Source organism: Vanrija pseudolonga, chromosome 3, assembly GCF_020906515.1.
Source record: "Vanrija pseudolonga chromosome 3, complete sequence".
NCBI lineage: Eukaryota > Fungi > Basidiomycota > Tremellomycetes > Trichosporonales > Trichosporonaceae > Vanrija > Vanrija pseudolonga.
The window spans coordinates 2644620-2665397 of NC_085851.1; the positions used below are offsets into that span (position 1 = coordinate 2644620).

The 20778-nt window shown below is 61.9% G+C and overlaps 7 protein-coding genes across 7 annotated transcripts; 4 read left to right on the forward strand and 3 right to left on the reverse strand.

Annotated features, from left to right (window-relative positions):
• Nucleotides 1–4: 4 nt before the first annotated feature.
• On the forward strand, nt 5–1893 carry CYB2_1 (Cytochrome b2, mitochondrial; the record flags this gene model as incomplete). The annotated part of the gene is made up of 6 exons (XM_062771130.1): nt 5–160; nt 197–364; nt 418–1382; nt 1432–1658; nt 1705–1778; nt 1813–1893. 6 exons carry the CDS (start codon nt 5–7, stop codon nt 1891–1893), a joined length of 1671 nt encoding a protein of 556 aa, XP_062627114.1.
• Nucleotides 1894–2004: 111 nt separating this feature from the next.
• Nucleotides 2005–3706, reverse strand: YOR059C_1 (Putative lipase; the record flags this gene model as incomplete). Its single annotated transcript, XM_062771131.1, has 5 exons — nt 2005–2467; nt 2517–2913; nt 2952–3234; nt 3289–3348; nt 3416–3706. 5 exons carry the CDS (start codon nt 3704–3706, stop codon nt 2005–2007), a joined length of 1494 nt encoding a protein of 497 aa, XP_062627115.1.
• Nucleotides 3707–4450: 744 nt separating this feature from the next.
• SPAC24H6.13 (uncharacterized protein) lies at nt 4451–8475 on the forward strand. Its single transcript, XM_062771132.1, has 9 exons — nt 4451–4773; nt 4909–5025; nt 5074–5165; nt 5225–5461; nt 5535–5739; nt 5779–6094; nt 6125–6748; nt 6788–7100; nt 7140–8475. Exons 1-9 carry the CDS (start codon nt 4742–4744, stop codon nt 8291–8293), a joined length of 3090 nt encoding a protein of 1029 aa, XP_062627116.1. The 5' UTR covers nt 4451–4741; the 3' UTR covers nt 8294–8475.
• Nucleotides 8476–8638: 163 nt separating this feature from the next.
• Nucleotides 8639–10087, forward strand: SPBC2G2.13c (Deoxycytidylate deaminase; the record flags this gene model as incomplete). The annotated part of the gene is made up of 5 exons (XM_062771133.1): nt 8639–8821; nt 8872–9059; nt 9103–9415; nt 9608–9785; nt 9837–10087. The coding sequence occupies exons 1-5, from the start codon at nt 8654–8656 to the stop codon at nt 10085–10087; spliced, it is 1098 nt and encodes a 365-aa protein (XP_062627117.1). The 5' UTR covers nt 8639–8653.
• A 26-nt stretch (nt 10088–10113) lies between these two features.
• Nucleotides 10114–13666, reverse strand: Tti1 (TELO2-interacting protein 1; the record flags this gene model as incomplete). The annotated part of the gene is made up of 2 exons (XM_062771134.1): nt 10114–13599; nt 13631–13666. The coding sequence occupies 2 exons, from the start codon at nt 13664–13666 to the stop codon at nt 10114–10116; spliced, it is 3522 nt and encodes a 1173-aa protein (XP_062627118.1).
• Nucleotides 13667–14038: 372 nt separating this feature from the next.
• Nucleotides 14039–15165, reverse strand: LOC62_03G004615 (uncharacterized protein). Its single transcript, XM_062771135.1, has 3 exons — nt 14717–15165; nt 14369–14673; nt 14039–14323 (listed from the first exon to the last, which is right to left on the reverse strand). Exons 1-3 carry the CDS (start codon nt 15130–15132, stop codon nt 14115–14117), a joined length of 930 nt encoding a protein of 309 aa, XP_062627119.1. The 5' UTR covers nt 15133–15165; the 3' UTR covers nt 14039–14114.
• Nucleotides 15166–16720: 1555 nt separating this feature from the next.
• YRR1 (Zinc finger transcription factor YRR1) lies at nt 16721–20618 on the forward strand. The gene is made up of 3 exons (XM_062771136.1): nt 16721–17414; nt 17470–17734; nt 17776–20618. Exons 1-3 carry the CDS (start codon nt 17166–17168, stop codon nt 20451–20453), a joined length of 3192 nt encoding a protein of 1063 aa, XP_062627120.1. The 5' UTR covers nt 16721–17165; the 3' UTR covers nt 20454–20618.
• Nucleotides 20619–20778: the final 160 nt, after the last annotated feature.

Here is a 20778-nt window from a genome sequence, read left to right on the forward strand (position 1 = left end):
CATCATGTCACGTCCTATCCTCCGTGCGCTTGCTCGCACCGGCGCGCTGCGCCGCGCACCAACCGCCCATACACGGTTCGTGGCGACGGCCTCGACCGCCACTGCCGCCGGCTCCAAGTCCAGCTCGAGTTCGGGACGATACCTCGCCTTTGGGGGAGCGGTAAGTTGCGTGACACGGCGCTGCTGACGCCGCCAGCTCGCGCTGTCCGCCGCGGCGGCGTACTGGTCCACCCAGGACGCCAAGCTCGACGCCGCCAAGCCCACCTCCAAGGTCAGGACAATCCCGTACGCCGAGGTGCAGAAGCACAACTCGCCCGACGACTGCTGGGTCGTCATCGGGGACAAGGTGTATGATCTTACCGAGGTGGGTAGGCTGGCTGGGGGTAGGGTGGCGTGAGCTGACGCCCGCCCGTGCAGTTCGCAAAGTCTCATCCTGGGGGCACGGCGCCAATCTACAAGGTGGCCGGGCGCGACGCGACTGTGATCTTTGAGCCGATCCACGCGCCCGGCGTCATCGCCGCACGGCTTGACCCGTCCGCGGAAGTGGGCGACATTGACCACGCCACACTCCCGCCGCGGCCCGTGATCGAGACGCACGCCCACGACGACGAGCGCGAGATCGACCTGGCCGAGATTGTCGGCCTGCCTGATTTCGAAGAAGCCGCACGCCGTAAGATGTCCGACAAAGCCTGGGCGTTCATCTCGGCCGGCGCGACAGACATGCACAGCGTCGACCTGAACCGCTCGTCCTTCAACGCCATCCTCTTCCGGCCGCGGTACCTCGTCGACATGGAGACGGTGGACGCGAGCACCGAGATGATGGGCACCAAGACGAGTCTGCCGGTGTTCATCGCGCCGACGGGCATGAGCGGGCTCGCGAACGCGGTCGGCGAGCCGGCGTTCGCCGAGGCGGCGGGCGAGTGCGATATCATCCAGATGGTGTCGACCAACGCCAGCTCCCCGCTCGACGCGATCGTCGCTGCGCGTCCCGACGGCGGCAAGCAGTTCATGCAGCTGTATGTCGACCGCAAGCGGGACAACACGGAGAAGCTGCTCGCCAGGGTGAACAACTTCGGCATGAAGGCCTTGTTCGTGACCATCGACTGCCCGGCACCAGGCAAGCGCGAGGCCGACGAGCGGTCCCGCGCAGCGGTGGAGGTGTCCAGCGGTATCTCGGGCGGCAAGGTCGCTGCGGACAAGAAGGGCGGCGGCGTCGGCCGCACGACGGGCCAGTTCATCGACCCCAAGCTCAAGTGGGAGGACCTGGCGTGGATTCGGAAACACTCCCCGCTGCCACTTGGTGTCAAGGGCGTCCAGTGCGTCGAGGACGCGATCAGGTGTGCGGACATGGGCGTGGACGCGATTTACTTGTCCAACCACGGGTAAGTGGCCCTCGGCTCTGGTGTGAGGCACTGCTGACGCCCCTTCCAGCGGCCGCGCACTTGACGGCGCCGAACCAGCCCTGTACACCCTCCTCGAGCTGCGCCAGCTGCGCCCAGACATCTTCGACAAGTGCGAGGTATACCTCGACGGCGGCGCGCGCCGCGGCACAGACGTCGTCAAGGCGCTGTGTCTCGGCGCCAAGGGCGTGGGCATGGGCCGGCCGTTCCTCTACTCGCTCACATACGGCAAGGAGGGCGTCGTGCACGCCATCGAGAGTGGGTCGACTTGGGTGGGAGTGGGAGTGTTGCTGACCCTCGGCAGTTCTGCGTGATGAGATCGAGACGACGCTGCGCCTGCTAGGTGTGCGCAAGATCAGCGAGCTGGGTCCCCATTTGGTGAGTGTGTAGTTGTGGCGCCACTAACGCCCAGCTCAACACGCGCGCCCTCGACCCGCTGGTCGCTGATAAGATCGAGTACGGCCCAAACGAGCCGTACCGCCCCAAGAAGTGAGCCCGGCGCGGCGCTAGGAGCTTAGTTGTACATATGCATAGTGTGGCACGGAGCGGTGACAGACAGCATGTTCCGAGATGATCTAAACGGCGCGACGACGCCGCGCTACCTCTAATCCTCCTTGCCGATCACGCCGTTACCCGCCACGACGACCCTGCGGGCCCATTCGCGCACGACGGGGATGCCTTGTGTCTGGAAGGCGAAGCGCGGGACGTTGGCGTTGCGCGCGACAATCGTCGCGTGCGAGTTGAACACTGCGGGGAACCACGCCACGACGCGTTCGAGCTGCGGCACAGCGGACAGGTTACGGATCATGGCGCGCTGTTCTGTGGACAGGAGGGGCTGTGTGCCGGGTGACTGGGGTGCGAGGGCGGGCGTCTCGGCGCCGTTGCCTGTCGACGACGAGTCGTCATTGTCGTCGTCCACTGCCTCGTTCGCGTCCTTGCCGTTGCCCTCGTCGTCGTTGTCCTCCGTTGGGTGCGTCAGGCCATGTAGCAGCCTCCTTGTCCCGCTTGAGCTGTGCAGTCTGATCCGCTCGGCCGACTGGAACGAATGGAGAGTGAAGGTCACCGCGCTGGCGAGTCAGCTCGAAGTGTTTGATGGTTCTGCCAGCTGCAACTTACACAAAAGTGAGCACCAAGGGCAGCAAGAATGGGATCAGAGGGAAGAGTGCGTATCGCAGTGGTCCACGCCAAGGAAGGAAGAACACGGGCGGGAGCCACGGTCTCACGGCCTTGGGCAGCGCTCGTGCCGGCGACACACCTGGCTGCTTTGGGCTGCTGTCGCCGCTGCTCGCCTCGACGACAGCCTCGACCTCGTCCACTTCCGTCTCGTGGAGGTAATGCCGTGTGACAATGTTGTGCTCGTCCACCTCGACGCACACCGCGCCGGCCTCATGCTCGATGTACGGGTCGTGGTCGACGATCGCCGCGGTGGGGTACGGCACAGTGAGGTCGTTGACGCCGTTGGCGAGGATCGTCACGCTGGGGAAGAGGCGCAGGGCGGTGAGATAAATTCCCTCTGGTGGGTTAGAAGACACCCTTGACCTCGACACCCACCAGGATCAGAAAGCACCGTCAACAGCGGCCGGTTGTTGCCCTTCTTCGGCAACGCCTTGTCCGTGTCGAGGAGGTACAGCTGCCGCCCCGTCCGGCTGAAGAGGTGCTGCCCGATCGCATGCACCGCCGTGTTCTTCCACGAGCCGTACCGCAGCACGCCGAGGTGCGGCGTTGCGATCGTGCTGAACGCTGCGGGCCGGTGAGTGGCGAAGAAGGAGGGTGTGCGGGTGTGCAGGTGTCCGATGAGCGCGCGCGCGATGAGGCCGCCGAGCGAGTAACCTGTCTACGGGGGGTCAGTCGTGTCTCCCACCACGCAAACAAGCAAGCAAGCACGCACCACGCTGAACGCGACTACATCCTTGCCCTCGGCGTCGAGGCGAGCAATCTCCTCGTCGATCTGCACGGGGTCAGCCACGCCGCGCGTCGTATGCCCGTCGGCCACAATTGGCTGGCTGGGTACTCACCTCGTCAGCGGCGCGATGCGCATTCACGTCGATGCCGTCCCATGTCCGCTGTCCGACATAGCTCTTGGCCACGAGCACGGCGAGCTGCGGCGCAGGCGCGGACACGTCGTCGGCGTCATCGGTGCTGCGCTCGACGTCACTCTCTCCACTTTCTCCGCTACCCTTGCGCAGCTCCTCATGCAGCGCAGCCGCCTCCGCCTCGAGGCACCAGAGGTTGGCAGGCGCGCCGTACAGCCCGTGCAGGAGCACGACGAGGTGGACCGGTGTGCGGGGCTGGTCGTTGTCCGACATCAGTGGTCGACTGGTGAGGATACAAGCAGATATGAGCGTTAGTTGCCTTGATAACTCCAAAATAACAATGTCCACGAACGTTGAGATTTCCTCGGTGTCGTCAGTCGTCGAAATGCAGGGCGGGCAAGTAGCAAGTCAGGGGGAAATGTCTCTCCTGCCTGCAGTGCTGCTGCTTTCTTGCCGTTCGGTGACCGAGCCAGAGTCTGCCCATAAACTCCTTGCAGAGTCCCTGTCCATGCCGGTCCCAGCCCCCAGCCCCTCCGCCGAGGGATATCTCTCCGCTGCGTTTCAGTTACCCTTTGAACCCAACGCGACCCAACGCTGGCGCTGGCGCTACGGGGGGTGGTGGCGCTTGGCAGCACCACTCTGCCGGAACTAGTGACGTACCAACCCAGCGGACAAGTCTCGGCTTGCAAGGGACGGGCAGTGCGGGTGGGCGGGTTGAGATGCAACAGCAGCACAGGCACAGCGGAGGGAGGGGAGCGTTGCAAACTTTGCTCTGCTCTCGCCGTCGTCTTGGACTTCCCGCTCGCTGCAAGGTGGGCGTCGTACTGTAGACGAGAGACTGCGGAGGGGAAAGCCAAAGAAGGCATCGCAGCACTCCTGATTGTTGTTGCGAGATGCCTGCCCAGGGTTTCAATCTCACTCACCGTAGCGAACAAGAGGCGACATGGCAGTGTGTGTACCTTGACAGCTCCAGTTCCCTCCCACATTGTCCTTCACATCTCACTCACTTCCGACTCTTTGCATCGTCTCCAGTCTCTTGCATTGCACGCCGCCAGCATAACAGCAAAGTCCATCGAGCTCCGCACACGCCCGCGCTCATCGTACTTTGTCGTCCTGGCTCCATCACGCCCCTTCATCTCGGCCTAATCAAAGACAGCCGCCCCTCGCGCCCCATTGTCGCTCGCGCCGCCCTAGGTTGCTCGGACGTTGCTTCGTTCGGCCCTCGCGCGCGCACTGTTCCCTCCAGTCTAGAAGCACACGGCGGTGTCGCGCTCGTCCCCGCTCCGCTAATAGTGTCGATCCTCGAAAATGTCAGACAACAACGGAAAGGGCAACATTTCGTGAGTCCATCACTCTCCTACTTCTTCCCCACGACAGAACCCGGGCACAACTACCTTTGCCCCCTCACTTTCCTTTAAGCTTTCCCCCATGCTGCCAAGCGTACCAGACGGTCAACAGCCCCTAACACCCATCAGCGAGCCGGCCAAGTCGGCCACGACCCAGTCGTTCATCACCTCGCTCGTGACAAACTTGGTCATTGCCGGCGTCGAATTGATCCTCTTCCTGGCCTTGCGAAGACTGATTCGAGGAGTGTGAGTACCGCTGTGAGCTGATGGTGAACCCGACCTGACACTTGGCAGGTACGAGCCGCGCACGTACATTCCCCCGCGCAAGGAGCAGAGCCCTCCCATTGGCAAGAACCTGCTCGCGCCGTTCTGGAAGATATACAAGGGTTCGTAGAGGTACCCGTACCTGCGCCTCACGTTGTGCTACGCCGCTGACGAACGGCAGCCGATCCCAAGGACATTCTCAGGAAGAATGGTGTCGACCCCTACGTCTTTGTGAGGTTCCTCTGGATGCTCACAAAGATCATGATCCCCATCTGGGGTGTTTCGTGGCTCATCCTCTTCCCCGCCGATGCCGCGGGCCACACCCAAGGCAAGAGTGGCCTTGACATGTTCACGTCCGGCAACATTCTGAATCTCGACCGCTGGTGGGCTCATCTTTGGCTCGCATACCTGTTCAATGGTGAGTGGGGCTTTGGACGTGGCGACAAGGAGAGATCGCCACTCCACCATGTCAACAACACTGATGCCCTCAGGTTGGATCATGTACAACATCTGGGTCGAGATGAAGCACTGGCTCCAGGTCAGGCAGGATTATCTGGTTTCCAGCAAGCACTCGCGTCTTGCTCAGGCCAGCACTGTGCTTGTCACGGGTATTCCTCCCCACCTCATGGACGAGGAGAAGCTCGAGCAGCTGTACTCGTACCTTCCTGGGGGCGTTAAGCGTATCTGGCTCAATCGGTAGGTTGCACCTCAAATATTGGCGACTAACCTGTACAGCAATCTCAAGGACATGCCCAAGATTTACGACCGCCGTCTTAAGGCCTGTAAAGTCCTCGAGTCCGCCCAGGTCAGCTTAATCAAGTCGGCCCAGAAGAGACACAACAAGGCCCAAGAGGAGGTCACAAAGCTTGAGAAGAAGGGCAAGCCCATTCCCGGCAAGATCCACCGCGCAGCGACCATGTACGCGGATGAAAGCGAAGAGGGCATCAGAATCGGAGAGCTTCTTGTTCCTCGTGAGCAGCGCCCGAAGCACCGCATCAAGCCTAATTGGGCCCCGTTCGGCCTTGGCTTCCTTGGTATTGGCCAAAAAGTGGTGCGTGGGAAGCAGTGCAGCAGGTTGCAGCCGTTGACTGACATTGAACAGGATGCCATCGACTGGGCTCGCCAGGAGATTGTGCAGACCACCCAGCAGCTCACGTACGAGCGCGAGCGACTGGCCCAGGATATTGATACGCCTGGCAACTCGGCCGACGAGACCTACCCTCCCCTGTCCTCAGCATTCATTCATTTCAACCAGCAAATTGCCGCCCACATGGCCCAGCAGTGCCTCGCCAACAGCAAGCCCTACACCATGAACCGACGCTTCATTGAACAATCGCCCAAGAATGTCATCTGGAGCAACATGTCTCTGTCCGACTACGAAGTCAACGTCCGCACTGTCATTTCATACGCCATCACTATCGGCCTCCTCATTGCCTATGCCCCAATGACCGTCTTTGTCGGTTCCCTGTCGAGCGTGGCCACTTTGACTGAGAAGTTCAAGTGGATGGCCTGGATCGGCGGTGACGACTTTGGCAAGAAGCTGCTCCAAGGTGTCATCTGCGGTATCCTGCCTCCCGTCCTTCTTGCAGTGCTCCTCATGCTAGTGCCCATCATTCTTCGACAGCTCGCCAAGCACCAGGGCATGGTCAGCAAGACCGAGGTCGAGCTCAGTCTCATGACAAGGTTCTTCCTCTTCCTCGTCATTGTGAGTTGGCGGCCTCGTTGGCAGCACTAACTCCACCAGAACAAATTCATCATCCTCACGCTCTCTTCTGGTCTCGTCGCATCGATCCAAGACATTGCCAACAACCCCGCATCGATCGCAACGACGCTTTCCAAACAGCTTCCCATGGCATCCACTCTTTTCATCACCATCCTGCTCACCCAGTTCACCGGCACGTTGGGTACCCTGCTCATGCCAGTGTCCGTGGCACTCTACTACGTTCGCGTCATTCTCGGCGGAGGTACCCCGCGTTCGGTCTTCAACTCGCGTTACAAGCTTCCCAGCATGCAGTGGGGTACCTCGTTCCCCAACATCACTGTCTATGGTGTTATCAGTAAGTGGAAAGCAATTACTCCCCGCTCACATCCCACAGTGTTCTCGTACATGATGATTTCACCCGTCATCAACGGCTTCGGCGCTGCCTTCTTCGCCATGAGCTTCTTCATCTACAAGTACCTGTTGCTGTACGTCGACGACCAGTCGACGGCCGAGGACACTGGTGGTCTGTTCTTCCCTAAGGCCATCACCCACTTGTTTGTCGGCCTCTACATCCAGGAGGTGTGTCTCACGGCACTCATGTTCCTGGCGCGCGGCCCACCTCCGGCGCGCAAGGCGGCCGCTGTGCCCCAAGGTGCCATGATGGTTGTTCTCATTGCCATCACTGTCGCCTGCAACTATGTCCTCAACGTCGCCTATGACCCGCTCAAGACGTCGCTCCCGCTCTCGCTCGCTCACAAGTCGTACGGAATGTCCAACTCGAAGGAGGGTGACACTGAGAGCGTGGACACGGACGACGATGACCCAAGACTGAGCACCTCGAAGCGCCCACTCAACCCTGTGCCGCCCGGACTTTCCAGCCCCGAGAAGTCTCTCGTCGACTACCCAGCCAGACCGTCTAGGAATGGAAGCACAACGACGTTTAGCTCAGGAGCCGACAAGTCGGATGTGTTTGTCGACGCGTCGTCGTTCAACGACGATGTCAAGTACAATCCGTACGACCACGATTGGGAGACCGGCAAGCAGTCTCTCGACGTTCCAAGACCTGCGTTCTCCCAGAATGGCTCGCGCGGGCCGTCGCGTGCCTCCTCCAAGGCTAGCCTGCCACTGGAGACGGTGCCGATCCCGCTGAAGGAGAACGGCGACGGCGACGTCGAGCTTGGCATCATGGATTCCAAGGGCGACTATTACGATCCTTCCCAGCACGGTGAGGAGGAAGAGGAGGAAAAGGAAGACCCGTACTTTGCGCAGCCCGGTGGGCCTGGTGTTCTCCGTGGCCTGCGTGACGACGGCCAGGACCCTGCAGCATTCTTCCACCCCGCGTCCAAGGACCCGCAGCCGATCATCTGGCTGCCAAAAGACACTCTGGGTCTGACGGTGGTCGAGCTGGAGGAGAACCACGCCATGGGAATCCGCAGCACGAGCAAGAACGCCAAGATGACGGAAGAGGCCAAGATCCAGGTGTACGGGCCGCAGCCAGACGACCACGAGGACGACAAGGTGCTGTGGGACATGGCTGTGGCGGTGTAGGTGGGGGTTGGGTAGTGTAGCTGTGGCTGAGGCCATCTTGTATATTCAACATCATCACGCGCGTCGACGGACGCACCGCGCGTGCCCGGCGCACCAACGCACCAACACACTGTTTTACGCCGACATGGCTTATATTCTGTCCCTACATGTCTTGATCTGTACCGGGATGTATCTATCACGAGCAAGCCATGGGCCGTGGAGCGAAGCGACACGGCTTAGCCAAGGGGCCATGATGGGGGGTGAGGAAGATTGCTTTTCAGGCACGCGGCAGCGACAGCATGACGCGCGGCGCGCCTCGCGCCGAAACACAACTTTCCACTCGCGTCCGTCTTACCATCACTCCATCACACACGCTGCACCATGATCATCGCGCTGGTCGGCACGCCCTCAGCGGGCAAGCACACGATACTGGAGTACCTAGTGGCCAAGCACGACTTTGTGCGGCTCGACCTGGCGCGGGGCGCTCCTTCCACGGCGCCATCGTCGCTACACACGCCTGCAGACCTCGGCGCGCTGTCCCTCGGCGAGGTGAGCTGTCGTCCAGCACAAGCAGAGTCAAGCCAGCTAACCCCCGCCAGCCGACGACCTTTGCCTCGCCTGACGCGCTGCTCGACTACACGACGCGTAACTGGCAGCACAACTACGTCACCACTGCCCTCAGCACGCATGCCGACGTCGAGCCGTTCCTCAAAAGGCCGTTCTTCCTCCTCGTTGGCGTCGACGGGCCGCTGCGGAGCCGCTTTGAGAGAGAACGCGCGAAGAATGCGTGGGTTGCACCTCATGTATCTCGGGGCCAGCTGACCCGCCAGCGCCCTCACGCTCGACGCGTTCGTCGACGCGCACGACGCGCTGCTTAACGGCAGCGTCGCCCCTCCTGCCCCCTCACGCGCCGACGGAGCCCTCGCCGCGCCGACGCCGACACAGGGCAAGGCGCCCGTAGGCGAAGTCGCGCGCTTGCCTACCCCCAGTCCTGCGCCGACCGACCTGGCGCGCGTGCTCGCCCTCGCCCATGTGACCGTGTTCAACCGCTTCCCGACCGTGGCCGAGCTGTACGCGCACCTCGATAAGCTCGACCTGCTCGACGAGCAGAGGCTGCGGCCTGGGTGGGACATGTACTTTATGGTGAGTGGTGCCGAGCAGAGCGCGTGCGGGGTGTGGTGTGGTGCCAGCGGCTTCGGCCGCATGCCCGAACCTGCCCAACCCACTCCGAGCTCTTGGCTCCGCGGTGCAGCGGCGAGGAACGCCGCTGGACGCCGAGCACTTGGCACCAACGAGCAGCAGCGGCCTCGTCTCCGTGCCCGCTAACCCCCGCAGACGCTCGCGTCCCTCGCCTCCCACCGGAGCAACTGCATGAAGCGCCGTGTCGGCGCGCTGCTCGTCCGCTCGAAGCGTATCGTGTCGACGGGGTATAATGGCACGCCGCGCGGCACGCGCAACTGCAACCAGGGGGGCTGTCCGCGGTGTAATGGCCCCGCGAAGGGCGGCGAGTCGCGTGAGTTGTCAGCAGAGGATCGCAACGAACGCAGCTCACACTCCGCCCCAGTCAACGCGTGCCTCTGCCTCCATGCCGAGGAGAATGCGCTGCTGGAAGCTGGCAAGGAGCGGATCGGCTCCGACAGCATCATCTACTGCAATACCTGCCCCTGCCTCCTGTGCTCGGTCAAGATCGTGCAGTGCGGCGTGAGGGAGGTAGTCTACAACCAGAGCTACAGTATGGACGAGGCGAGCGCGCGTGTGCTCGAGGAAGGCGGGGTCGTGTTACGCCAGCTGCATATGCCAAACTTGATGTTGTAGTAGATGCATTATTGGTCTAGATGCTGCTATGGTGCGAGGACGGCGACGCTCGCGCTGATGTCGAGCGCGCCGTCATGCAGGTATTCCCACACGCCATTATCTCCCTTCAGCCTGCCGGATGTGGCGCGAAGCGCCATCCACACTGCGTCGCCGTCTCGTGCATCGAGCGCAGAGTATAGCTTCCTAGCCGCCTCCTGCAGGTCGCCATGCACGCGCGCGTCGAGGAGCGGCACGAACGCCGTGATGATCTCCCACAGTACGCCGTCCTTGACGGGCACTTCGGCCGCGATGAACGTCGCGGTGGAGAGCAGGGCGAGGTGAAGCCGGTGGCTCACGGTCCACTCGGACGTTGTGCCGACCGCGCCGCGCCGCGCGAGCGCAGACTTCTTGTCCACCTCTGCTTGGGAGTTGAGAAGCCGCAAAAGGCGCGGCCACGCGTCGTCCGCGATCCGCCGCGAGACGTACTCGCCTACGTGCTCCGCCAGGCTGGCAATCACCTCGGCGGCCTCCGTCACGACGTACGGCACGGGGTCGTCGAGGCGCGTGAGGATGATGGGCCATGCGCGGTCGATGAGTGGGAGGAGGTCGCCCTCGCGCCCGCCGGACGCGAGCACAGGGATCGCGCGCGCAATGAGGCCCAGCACGCGGGCACGGAGGAACGGCGACGAGTGCGACAAGTAGTAGGTTGCCTTTTCGAGGATCTGCTGCGCCACTTCCTGCGACCGTGTGGGTGGTGGCGGCTCGTCATTGTCCGTGTTGGGCGGCCGCTCCTCATCGCCCATTTCCGTGTCCCCCTCGGCGTCCTTGTCCTTGCCCCATGCTTGCCGGGGTGCACGCTCGAGGATCTCGTCGACCTCGCGCTGGGCGTGGGTGCTGCGCTCAGAATACCACCCAGCGAAGCGCGCAAAGTCGGTCTCGGGGTTCGGCGGGTTGAGCACCCGCCTCGCCTCCTCGCGCGCCGCCTTGCGCTCTGGCGTTGGCCCTGTGGCCTTGACGTCGTCGGCCATGACGTCGATGAGCGTGGTAAGCACTGCGAGGAGAGCGCTAGCAAGAGCAGAGTATCCGTGGAAGTCGTCGAGGGCGTCAAAAATCTCGTCGACAACGTCGTGAACGAGCGGGACGATCGGCGCGCCGACAAGCCGGATCATGGCGATGAGGACGAGCGGGGCGTGGGGGCTCAATCGGTGGTACGTGAGCCGTTGGGACACAACGTTGACCACATAGTCGACATTGTCGAGCACGAGGTTCTGCGCCGAGGCGTACCCCGTCTCGTACGCGATGAGGACAAGGGCAGTCTCGGCAAACTGCCGCACAATGTCGTGCGGGGAGGAAAGATGAGCGAGAACCTCGTACAGCGTGTGGAGGAGCAGGGGGCGGAACCCAGTGCCGAGGATCTTGGCGCACGACGCCAGAGTCGACAGTGAGAGCGCGCTGAGGAGAACACGTTGGGCACGCGAATGCAGTCGTCGCGTCTCCTGCGACGCCGACTGGTTCGCCATAGGCTTGTCCAGCAGCGTCGTGAGGGCGTCCAAGCCCCGGCTGTGCTCGACGGGGACCAGCGCGTCGACAAGATCAGGATCAGGCTGGCCTGTCCACTCCTCGTCCTCATCATCCTCGTCGTCAATACTGACGAGGACTCGGGTCACCTCACGCGCCATCTTTCGCACTGCTCTCGGTCGTCGCTCGCCGTCGTGCTTGCTTGCAACGCCGACGAGCAGCTTCTGGGCCACCCAGACAGCTGAGACGGCTTTGGCGACCTCACGCGTGCGGTTAGCGCGGGCGAAGCGGATAAAGTAGTCGACAGAGTGGAGAGCCTGTTCCCCGCCTGCAGCGCCTAGAGCTTCCAGCATGGACGACAGGGCGTGGCGTGTGCTGTCCGACTCGACGTGTCGAAGAGGCAGGGAAGGGAACGTCTCGTTTGGCGGAGGGCGGGTGTCACTCTCATCTTGGTCCATAGCGCTGTCCGTAGCACCACCTGCCGGCTCAATGAGCCGTGGGAGGCTTGCAGTGATCAGTCCGCCAGTCCACCCCTGCTCAGCAGTTCGCGACGCGTCGGCTCCTGCGGCACTCCAGCCTCGTGGGCGGCCGAATTCCAAACAGTCGAGCAGGCCCCAAGCCCAGCGCTCGACGGCACCCGACGGCCCGAGGAACGTAGCGATTACATTCGGCCGCGCCGGGTCCTGCTCTGCTGTGACGAGCGCGATGGCCGAGATGAGACGTGCGACCTCGTTGACGCGCGAGTCCTGCTCAGCCTGAATGTGCCTCGGGAGGGCGTTGATAGCCGTGCTGAGCAAGTCCACCATCAGGTTGTCCAGGGATACACCTGCGTCACTGTCCAATAGCGCGAGGAGTCTCTGCTTAGCGTCGTTGCGCACAGGGTCGAACTCGTCCGTGGAGAGAAGGAGGAGGGTTGACAATGCCGGGGACGTTAACCGGGGCAGAGACTCGCGGCAGTGTCGTATCAGCGAGCTTGCTAGGTCTGCCGCTGCATTCCTCGCCGAGTGGGAGAAGTGCCTCGCGAGGGTGGAGAGCACCGGCGGGATCGTTGACAGTAGCTGGGTAGACGTGAAGGCGAGATATGATGCCGTCAAGGGGGGAAAGGGGTTGGGCGCCGCTGTCGACGGTGGAGTTTCTGGTGGGGGAGTGGATTCCGGTGACAGCTCATCCCCGTTCCCATCGCGCCGCTTCTCTTCCCACTGCTCGGCGAGCTCCGACAGGTCGTTGAACGTCGGTTTCAGCACGCCGAGTCTTCTCAACGCATCGTCATCGAGCGTCTCGGTCAGGATATCCTCGATTGCGTGCGCCATCTCGGCCGCATTGTCACCTTTGAGACCCTTGCCTCCACTCGTGATGGCCTTGGTCATGGCACTGACGATCCCAGGCAGGACCGAAGCGAGGAGCTCGGACTGGCCAGCAAGATATCCCACCAGAGTGCGGAGGAGCTTGACCGCCGAGAGCTGGAGCGCAGGGTGTGGCGGGGCTGGGCTCGAGCATTCGACCGCGAGCGTGATGCTCTGGAACAGCGTAGGGACCAGCGGCGCCTTGGGGCCATACAGCGCCTTGCGCATCGCCGGGGAAGGGTGAGGAGCCTCCCCAGGCGCGGAGTACGGCTCGAGCAGAGCTCGTAGCAGCGCAACGGCCTCGAACTGCACCTCCTGCTCCACGGCGCGGCCCTTGCCCGGGCGCGTGATAGACGAGATGGTGAAGCGCCAGAGCTGCTCCCATGCCTGGGGGTCCATGCCGCCCGGTGCGCGCACCCAGTGGTGCACGACAACGGCGAGGAAGCGGAACGCGGCCTCGAGGAACGTGTCCGGCAGGTGGGCTGGGTCTGGCGTCTGGCGCAGAAGCGTCGTAAGCGGGAATAGAAGGTAGTTGATCAGCGAGGGCGCGAACGCCGCGTCTGGTAGCGTCTCGACCAGCGCGCGCAGCGAGTCGAGCAGCGCGGCGTGCTGCGACGTCGTTGTTGGCGGCTGCGTCGCGATGCCCATGAGCTTGACGCAGGTGGGCTTGACCTAGCAGGTTAGCGGGAGCCCATGTGCACACCTGCCTTTCGAAACGCCTCCATCTTGGCGTCTGCATCTGGGTCCAGCGCCATTGCGCGAGCGCGCGCATCACTGTTCTGCGGGGCGCTCGGGGGCAGCGGCCTGCCGAAGAGGTCGCGGCCCGGGGCGCTCATCGTGGTTGACGGGGTGCAAGGGCTGCACTTTTGGGGGTAATATGTAGCCCTTGCTTTGTGAGTCGAGGTAGAAAATGGAAGAAATGGAGTGTGGGATGAAGTGAAAGAATGTCGAGGAAGCGAGCGGGAAAGCAAACACGAACTCGTCGTCTGCCATGACGTTGCAAAGTGGAGGTGGCTTCTCAAAAGTTGGAACCAAATCAAGGCAGCCATTCCAGCCGGCCCCGACGCCGACAACACATCCCCGATGCCCACAGCACACCGCCCCGGCCCGCCCCTATGCAATGCTGGTTCATGCGGTGCCCTCTGCACTATACTGAAATGTATACTTGTCTACTGTGTGACCCCTGGTCACTTTTTCTTCGGCGCCGGTTTCGGGTTGGCATCACCCCAAGTGGGCTTGAGGGGGCCAAACACGTCCTCGATACGCTTGGTCGAGAGGATGACCTCTCCTGTCTCAAACTGGAGCGACGGCGTGTCCCGGAAGTCCATGCGGTACGCGCGGCGGTCCAAGAGTGACTTGGACGGTGCCACACGGAGGCTGAGCCACTCGCTGCGGACTGGGAATGTCAGCCGCGCTCACGCTCCCACAGCACCATGCTCACCCCTAAGACCGTGCTTGTCGGGCTTTCCCATGATGAGGTTGATGTGCACCTTGTCGAGGGGGAGATCGCGGAACCTCTTCATTGGCCCAAAGGCCATGTCGTGGCCGACGTGATGGAGGCGAATGAACGTTTTTGGCTTGGCCGCACCGGCAGCCGCGTCAGCCGCACGCGAGCGGATAAGCGAAAGCCTCGTGATGATACGCGTGGGGAGGAAGAAGACCAGACCAAGACCGACGGTCGTAACCGTGACCATACCGCTGATGGTCATCTCCCAGAACGTCGGTTCGGGGAGACCCATGATGGTTCTGTGTGGTTAGTTTGCGTTCGTTCTCTCGACTCGACACCCACTTGTCCACGCGGGCAGGAAGATGGCCCGCCGAGATAGCCTCGCTTGGAGTGGGCATAATGAACCATGTCGAGACGCCACAGAGCCACACGATAACGAAAGCCCACGCCGCGCGGGGGTTACCGCTCGAAGGGCGCGAGTAGATGACGCGCTCCGTCTCGACCGTGCCCTTGTGGACTGGCGGCTCGACGGGGTACCATGGCCACTCCTGCTCGGTCATCTTTGGGCCGACGCGAGCGGGCGTGGTCGACCGCCATCGCAGCTGGGCAGAGGGGAAGCGCGTCGCGACGAGCGCTGAGCGTGCCGCAGCCGGCGCCATGAGCGAGAGCTTTCGGCTACCGAGCCCCAGGCCGACATTGCCGATTAGCGCAGCGCGCGAGGGCCCCATCGATGCCCCGAGGACGCGGGGTACGAGCATGGCGATGATGTTGACGTCGACTGTTGACAGTGGGTTTGTGGAAATAATTTCGGATCATGCCGGTTGGAAGAGGACGGCAGGAGGTCAAGAGATCGGCACAGGGGTGTTTAGGTAATGACACGTGGCCCACGTGGAAGAAGGCTCGTGCGCTTGTGGCACCCGGCCGCCATGTCGCCACTCCGACCCTACGTTGTCTGCATCTTGTCATGAAGCAACCGATGAGGGTCGAGGACGGTGGCCTAGTCTCGACCTTCGATCGCGAGATGAGCGCCGTACCTAGCTAGCCCTTACCGCGAGTGCGATACTCGGCCGTCCACCGACCTCCTCCACACATCTCCACCTCTCCTCCACCCCCTCCTCCTCCTCCCCGCCGCGATTCATGCGGGGTTCCGGATCTGCAGGCCCTGTTGACCCTCCCAAAATAAGCGCGGCCGCCGGCTTTGTTCGGAATGATTGGGCGAGAAAACTGCTCAAACATAGCTGCGGACAGAGCGGAAGAGCGGATGAGCGGACAGCAGAGCGAGCGAGGCTATGTGCTCCCCGACCAAGATGTGCGACGTATGCGCCGATTTCGTCGGCGCTATGGCGTGCAGCTTTGTACGTCTTGTGACTGCTGAGCGAGGCTATGGTTAGTCGGAGCGAGCAGGCATGAGCGTAGGTGCACCCGTAGGTAGCGGCCGAGTGCTTGGCCTTCTCACCCTGTGATCAGCTTTCGCAGTGAGGCTTGCGGGGAATGGGCTGATTAGATCCCGCTGCCACCGTCTCCTGGCTGGGTGGAGCCTCGGGCATCAAGTTGAATCGATGCCCGAGGCTGGCTCCTGGGTGGGCGGGCCAGACAATTTTGATGCCGCGCTACACCCACCAGGGCCCACCGGGGACGTGTCGTCATTGCAGCAGGCAGCAAGCAGGTGAGTGCCGTCCGCGCGCTTACTTCGGGAGCGAAGAGGCGAGAAGTGGGTGTTGGGATGATGATGCAGATGCAGATGTGCTGCTGCCTGCCTGCCTGCCTGCCTGCCTGCCTGTCCGTCTCCATCGGCGCCTCCGGAGGCATGCGGGTCGACTCGGCTCAAACGTACGTTTAGCAGCTGTTGCTGTGTTGTAACCAAGGAAGGCAAGCACTGTGGCCGAGCCAAGCCAGAGCAAGTAGCAGACCGCCGCGGCCATGGCCGTCCCCGCGGCTGTTGGCGCTGCTGCAGCTTGGCCAGTCAGTCTATCACAATTGTATATGTATGCAGTGTCGTGTTCAAGTCGCCGCCGACGGCCAACTTGTCCTGCTTTCTCTACGCCTGGAACAGGAGCACATTGTCCGCTCGTTCCCGCCTTTGCCTTTGCCGACTGTCTACCGCCATTTTGTTGTTCTCGATTGTCTCCTCTTTCGCTCCGCTCTGCTATTCCGCCCACCTCGCACCACCACTGTGTTTTTTGAACGACGTTGCTACCGTTTAGCGTTGTTGTAATTACTGTGCAGACAAGGCATTACAACTCGGTGACTCATCTCGCATTCCCCTTGCCCCGTCGCTCCCCCCCCCCTTCCCCCCCCTTCCCCGCCAGCTTCTCCCCCGCTGCATCATCAATTCCTCCACTTTGTCCATCTCCACCTCTTTCTCAAACTCTCTCGTCTGTATCAACACCACTCTTTCCGCAGCACTCGCTCTTCTCCTGGTTCATTGCGGTGCATCCCCAACGCCCGTACCACCACCTCGTCGTCGACACGTCCTTTGCATCCCCAGCTGCGCGCCGAGGCCCCTGCCGCAACACGCCCCTTATCTCTGCACCACGCCCTGCCGAAACCCAACACTTGCGTGGCGAAATCGGCCGCCGGCACGCATGGAATGACCCGACACGCTGGCCTTTCCTAAGAGAAATCAACCCTCTACCTACCACTCGACTCTTGCACGCCGACAGGCTTGACCCACTCCCGTGACGCAAGCTTGCCGCGTGTAAGTACCGACGCGACCTAGGCTTCGACTGTATCACTACCACCTCGATCCTCGCTTCTTCCCCACCCACCAGCCATTCACTCCCCGCCGGCCATGTCTGGCCCATTTTTGGATGGCCTGAACCACACAATGCCAGTACCTCGGGATATCCCCAATCGCCCAAACCTGCAGGGTATTATCCCAGTCGAAACTGCCAGTAACACGACCATCCCCAACGCAGCAGCTGGTTCTTCCGCAGCAGCGGCAGCCGCTGCTGCCGCAACCGCAGCCGGCACTCCGAACGATGTCGCAGGCGTGCTCCGTCGTAACCAGGCATGTCTAGCATGTCGACGACGTAAGCTGGTACGTGCTTTGCCGCGCCGCTAGCTTCCTGGTCACCACTAACCGTATCCCGCAGAAATGTGACGCGGTGAGGCCGCATTGCTCAACCTGCGTCCGATCATATCGTCACCTCCTTCGTACCGCACCTGGAACCCGGCCCGTCCTTTCGTGCGAGTACGATGATGCACCCGACAAGGAACCTGGCCAGGGCGATACAGAGCGCACATCACCCACTGAAGACGATGATGATGCCAAGAAGAAGAAACGCAAGGCGTCTGGTGGCCGCAAGAAGCGGGACGAGGACCTTGACGAGGAGAGAGATCGTTTGGCGAAGCGCATTCGTACGTCGTCACGTCAGCCAACATTTGCTAACTACGTCCAGTCGAGCTAGAGAACCAGCTGGCCACCAAGGCCAGCGCGGCCGCTGCCGGCTCGTCGTCGTCGTCGTCGTCGCAGGCATCTAAATGGACGGGGTCGTTCGGGTCGTCGACTGACTCGCCGGCTACATTCCTCGAAATGTTGCAGAACGGCACGTCGTCGTCGCAGCCCCCGTCGGCTTCGACATCGGCACCAATCTTTCCCGTCGGCCTCACGCCACTTTGGACGTCAAACGATCGTAGTGAGACAACTGGCCTGCCACTGTTCCCGTACATCGACAACGACATCTCCATGTCGTCGGTGGAGCCGGCCGGCGATGCGTCGACATTACGGCCTTCAGATGCCGCTCCCGCCATGCTCTCCCCGAACGGCGTCTTCAATTTCTCGCCGGCGCCGTCGGGACCAACTTGGAACCCGGCGAATACGGAGCCGACAAAGCAGTCGTCCGGCGACTCTGCATCATCCTGGCGGGGTCTCGAGTCGGCCCTGCCGCAGATGAGTGCAAACAGCTACGCAGATGGAGCCAACGGACCGATTGAAACGGCAGCGTTGGATGAGATTGCAGCGTCGAAAGCCGCCGCTTTCCAGCAATCGATTGGTGTCGACAGCTTTGGCGGCGTCGCCATGGACGGAGTGCTTGATAATCAGATTCTCATGGATCTGTTCTGGCCAGGGTGGCCGCCGAACCTTCCGGAGCCGCCGGTGGTCAATGCGCTCGTCGAGGTCTTTTTCGACACTGTCCCCAACATGCCCCGAATCTTGCACCGGGCTCGTTTCCTCGCGCGCATGGCGCTCCCGCCGACGCATTCAAACTTTCCGCACCCTGCGCTCATCCACTCTATCTGCTCGCTCGCTGCCAGCTGGGCGGCGCCTGGTGTCACTGAAGGCGCGACCCTGAAGAGCACCTTTGGTGGCCGGGGATCGAGCCCGACACAGCAGGACTCACTTCCATTTGGTTTACGCCAGGCCGCATTCGCCAAGGATGCCGTGCAGGACGGTCTCAACACGGGTAACCGTCTCTTCGATGTTGTCCGTGCCATGATCGTTCTCTGTCGGGTGTTCATCGACGACACTCGAATGCTCGAGTGCTGGACTTACTGTGGTCTGGTTTCGCGGATGATTCTGCCGCTGGGTCTCAACGTTCGCTCGGCCGAGCTGTCACTCAAGTCGGTCATGCTTCCTCCGCCAGTCGACGCTCTTGAGCGCGAGGAGCGCCGCGCGGTCGTGTGGATGGCAATGTACCACGACACGATCGCGTCGGCCGCGTCTGGATGGGGCACGTCAATGGCGCTCGACGAGCTCACTGTGCCGCTCCCCGTCTCCATGAAGGACTTTGAAGCAGGCCACGAGACCATGGACTCGAACCCGCAGGACCTCGAGTCGCTAGACCTGTACATCAAGCACCCCGTCGTCGACGCGTTCGTCATGAGCCTGAAGGGTGCCGTCTTACTCAACCGTGTCAACAAATTCGCGAGGAAGTGGAAGAACCGCCGCATGCGTGACAATGACGACCTCGACGGCATGCAGCGTCCCGAGTTCCGCGAACTTGCCAACGCGATTGCCTGCTTGCAGATGAGCTTCCCAGCCAGCCTTCGGACCCCGGCCAAGCTCGACGACAAGAACAAGTTGGACGTGGACCTCATCAGCGCCCATGTCATCCCCCAGTCGGCCATCATTTGCCTGTACGAGCCGTTTGCCGACATTACCGACCCGAATGACCAGCCGGCTCGCCGCATTCTCAACGCCTCGCAGGCCATCGTCGGAGTCGTCCAGCAGATTGCTGGAACTGACCAGGCCGCCAACCTCGGTGCCATCATGCACTCATCATCGTCGGTCGGCCTCGTGACTGCCGCCCGAACTCTTCTTCTCTTCTATCGCCACGCTCTCAATATTGGCGACCAGGCCTCGGCTGATGCCCACCGCGCCGACATTGAGACTGCCCGCATGGCACTGGCGCAATACGGCGCCAAATTCAAGATTGGGTACCACCACGCGCAGCTCATCGAGTACTTCCTCGACCGTGCCACGCGGCCAACGTTTGAAAAGTTGGCCGCACACTACCCGGAACACCCACGCTCTGGGGCAGTCGAGCTCACGCCGACTGCCAACTTTGGCCTGTGCATCATGAACGCGCTCAACATCAAGCGAGGATACTGGCGTGTCGCACCGGGATCACAAAATCAGTACCCCGCAGGCGTCGGCATCAATGTCGGACCCGTCGTTTCCCCCGCCGGTTCCACACCAGGTAGTCAAGCGTCGGTCGGCTCCGGCTCCGTCCCCAACAACAACAACAATAGCAACCCGCAACATCGCACCTCGGTAGGCGCCTATGACTCGCCAGGATCGTCTGGAGCACCCTCGCTTACCTCGTCGTCGACAGCCAGTGCCTCGTCACTGGGGTGGCCCGGAGCGGCGGGAGCAACTGCGTTTAATGGCGTAATGCCGCCTGCTGCTGCGCCTGCGAAGCAACTTTCGCAGCAGGAGAAGGAGAAGAACAACTTTGCGTACAACTTCCTCTACAACCACGGGCCGCCCGACAAGGACAACAAGGATTACGACATCTTCGCCGAGAAGGACTGCATCCTTGGCGGCCACGCGATGCCGAACCTGGCGGCCGAGAAGCTGGCCGAGGCGAACAGGCTGAGTGAGCAGCTGGCGAGTGGGATAGTGGAGCTGGATTAGGGAGAGGGGAGAGGGAGGAGATACGAGGGATGAGAGCCTGGAGGGACGTAGGGAAGTAGGACACCCCATTAACATTTTACCGAAACCGTGTCGCGTCCTAGACCTGTATCTAGTTTTCTTCGTGTGTGTTGAGACCAGACAGAACATGTATGATAATCATGGCAAGGGGGGGTGGGGGGGGGGGGAGGGGGGTTGGTGGAATGAGTGGGTGTGCTTGGTGGTTCTGTGCGATTTACATCCGCCGTCGCGTCGTCGCGCGGTTGGACGCGTCAAAACAAAATCAATGACGGAGAGCGACTCTTTGTCGTCCTGTATACAATCACAC

What these genes read in the sequence shown, in the direction of transcription:
- SPAC24H6.13 (XM_062771132.1), top strand. Translation starts at nt 4,742, where the DNA reads ATGTCAGACAACAACGGAAAGGGCAACATTTC. An exon ending in GCTCGCATACCTGTTCAATG is followed by an intron (nt 5,462 to 5,534) that starts GTGAGTGGGGCT and finishes TGATGCCCTCAG; the next exon opens with GTTGGATCATGTACAACATC. An exon ending in TCTTCCTCTTCCTCGTCATT is followed by an intron (nt 6,749 to 6,787) that starts GTGAGTTGGCGG and finishes TAACTCCACCAG; the next exon opens with AACAAATTCATCATCCTCAC.
- LOC62_03G004615 (XM_062771135.1), bottom strand. Translation starts at nt 15,132, where the DNA reads ATGCTCGTACCCCGCGTCCTCGGGGCATCGATGGGGCCCTCGCGCGCT. An exon ending in CTTCCTGCCCGCGTGGACAA is followed by an intron (nt 14,674 to 14,716) that starts GTGGGTGTCGAG and finishes CTAACCACACAG; the next exon opens with AACCATCATGGGTCTCCCCG. An exon ending in CGACAAGCACGGTCTTAGGG is followed by an intron (nt 14,324 to 14,368) that starts GTGAGCATGGTG and finishes TGACATTCCCAG; the next exon opens with TCCGCAGCGAGTGGCTCAGC.
- YRR1 (XM_062771136.1), top strand. Translation starts at nt 17,166, where the DNA reads ATGTCTGGCCCATTTTTGGATGGCCTGAACCACACAATGCCAGTACCT. An exon ending in CATGTCGACGACGTAAGCTG is followed by an intron (nt 17,415 to 17,469) that starts GTACGTGCTTTG and finishes CGTATCCCGCAG; the next exon opens with AAATGTGACGCGGTGAGGCC. An exon ending in TCGTTTGGCGAAGCGCATTC is followed by an intron (nt 17,735 to 17,775) that starts GTACGTCGTCAC and finishes AACTACGTCCAG; the next exon opens with TCGAGCTAGAGAACCAGCTG.